The 2,837-nt window shown below is 32.4% G+C and overlaps 1 protein-coding gene across 1 annotated transcript; it reads left to right on the top strand.

Annotated features, from left to right (window-relative positions):
- Positions 1-252: 252 nt before the first annotated feature.
- Positions 253-1,566, top strand: LOC113389800 (zinc finger protein 98-like). The gene has a single exon (XM_026626807.1). The coding sequence runs from the start codon at positions 253-255 to the stop codon at positions 1,564-1,566; it is 1,314 nt and encodes a 437-aa protein (XP_026482592.1).
- Positions 1,567-2,837: the final 1,271 nt, after the last annotated feature.

Below are 2,837 nucleotides of genomic sequence, written 5' to 3'. Positions count from 1 at the left end.
TCTTTGTATGTTTTAATACATATCTACATACGCTCTGCAAAAGTAGATGCTCGTTTTGAGGTTATGAAATTTTCATACTTAATATTTTTTTTTATTTATATTTATTTATTTATATATATACATTATTTTCATATCTCAGTCAGGCAGAGGTGCCTGGTTTCTGTTTACTTTGATCATCTTAGATGAAAATGCATTTTCTTTATACCATAATCACTGCTAATTACAAATATTAAATAAAATTTCAGATAACCAATGGCTGTTTCTCTATTTGATTCCATTCTGGAAGTTAAAACCGAACCACCAGAATTTCCAATTGAAAACATTAAATGTGAAATAAAAGACGAGCCTGAAGATGATGAAACATGTCTGGAGAGATTCATGAATTCCGATATAACAATAGAAGATGAAGTCAAACAGGAATCCTATGAAGCACCTCATTATGAATGTACTATTTGTAATGAATCATTTACAGGGCAGCATGATTTAGAACAGCATATGCTGGTACATAGTCATGATTGCCCATTTTGTTCAGACACTTTTCCAGATTCAAGCGCCTTAGATATACATCTGAAAATTCATGCAGATGAAAAGCCTTTTGTTTGCACAATTTGCAATAAAGCATTTGCTGTAAAATTTGATTTTGATCAACACGTTTGTGGTGGAGAAAAAACTTTAATGTTGAATAAATTATCTGATAATCAAAAACAAAGTAAGAGTACACAAAGACCACATAAATGTAAAGTTTGTAATAAGAGTTTCTACTATCCAAGTTACTTGAAAGATCATATGCTTATTCACACTGGAGAACGTCCTTACGAATGTGAAATATGCAATAAGACATTCAGACAAATGGGTGTTTTGAGAGCACATCAACTCATTCACAGTGGGGTTCGTCCTTATAAATGTGAAATATGCAATAAGACATTCACGCAAATGGCTGCCTTGATAGCACATAAACTTATTCACAGTGGGGTTCATCCTCACAAATGTGAATTATGCGATAAGACATTCAGAACAATGGGTGCCTTGAGAGCACATAAACTCATTCACAGCGGGGTTCGTCCTCACAAATGTGAAATATGCGATAAGACATTCACGCAAATGGCTGCCTTGATAGCACATAAACTCACTCACAGTGGGGCTCGTCCTCACAAATGTGAATTATGCGATAAGACATTCAGAACAATGTTTGCCTTGAGATCACATAAACTCATTCACAGTGGGGCTCGTCCTCACAAATGTGAAATATGCTATATGACATTCACACAAATGAGTAGCTTGAGTGCACATAAACTCACTCACAGTGGGGCTCGTCCTCACAAATGTGAAACATGCAATAAGACATTTGCTCAAGTGAGTACTTTGAATAGACATGTGCTTATTCACACTGGAGAACGGCCTCACAAATGTGAAATATGCGATAAGACATTCACACAAGCAAGTAGCTTGAGAACTCATATGCCCGTTCACAGTGGGGTACGGCCCCATAAGTGTACAGTATGTGATAAAACATTTGCACGGCCAGGCATCCTGAAAAAGCACATTGTTACACACAACAAAAAGTAATTATAAATATAAAGTATGCAATAAGGGATTTTGCCAAATGGCTGCGCAATGAAATATGTAAAAGATATTTCTAAAAATGGAGTTGAAAGATCTATTAATTAATTTTTGAAAGTATGTTTACAATATGAATTATTTTTGTATGTTTTATAAATATAAACAAACAATGTTATCAATGATTGTTTAATTGTAATAATGTTTTATATCTGCTGTAGGTTTAATTATTATTTTATAAACAATTTGAATACAGTTTTATATTTCATAGCATATTTAAATGTTATTTTGACCATACTTTATATTTTTCACAATTTTATTAATTAACTTCCCGTAGGGTAAGTTATTGTAATGGGCCAAAAATCAAAATTGAAATTTTTTACATTTCTCGACGTTTTGAAGGTTTCTGAACATTTCGACATACCTCAGAAAAAATGGATGTGTGTGTGTGTGTATGTATGTATGGATACAAATTTCTAGTCACGTTTTCGGGCGCACAGATCAACTGATTCGTATGGTTCAGAAAACATTCGATTCGTATTAATAAGAAGATGTGCTGATTAGTTTTTGGCGAAGGCAAGTCCAGCCGTTAAGGAGATACGGAGCAAAGAGTGCAGAAAATAAAAATCGACTTTTTGAGAGAACGGAGTATCCGATTTGAATGATTTAAAAAACATTCAATTAGTAATGATTGGAAGAAGTTGTTATTAGTTTTTGGCAAAGGCAGGCCCAGCCATTTCGAAGATACGGAGCTAAATATACAAAAAAATGGCAGTTTTTGAGAGAACTAAGCGTCCGATTTAATTGATTCAAAGAACTTTCTTCTTGTATTGACAAAACAATTGCTTTTGATAATAAACTATTGGGGCTTAAGGCAGTTGAACAATTTTTTTTTTCAAAAACAATTATTTTGTTAATTTTTTGTATATCGAAAATAATTCACATTTTATTTTTAATTCTGACTATAGTTCTAATGTACTTTAAACAAATAATTTCAACTTTGCAATTCAGTTTATATAATTCTTATAAATATTTGACAATGCTACAATATTAATAATAATCTATTTGAAAACGCTCAGTATTCCTCTAACATTTCGTTACGGTACGGGAAGTTCCAGCAATTTGCCTTAAGGCACGATGCCACCCACCTTACTAGTTTAAATAGCTTTTGAACATTTGAAGGTAACATAATTATTTTTATTAAATTCATTATTTAGCTTCCTGATTGTGGAAATAATATTAGTAAAGTATTTGGCAAATTTTAGCAGCAACTTTATATT

Source organism: Ctenocephalides felis, unplaced genomic scaffold (genome assembly GCF_003426905.1).
Source record: "Ctenocephalides felis isolate EL2017-DRISC unplaced genomic scaffold, ASM342690v1 CF-g0.4_SCAFFOLD_03573, whole genome shotgun sequence".
NCBI lineage: Eukaryota > Metazoa > Arthropoda > Insecta > Siphonaptera > Pulicidae > Ctenocephalides > Ctenocephalides felis.
Note: the sequence above shows the minus strand (reverse complement) of the source record. Positions and strands in the feature narration are given on the sequence as shown.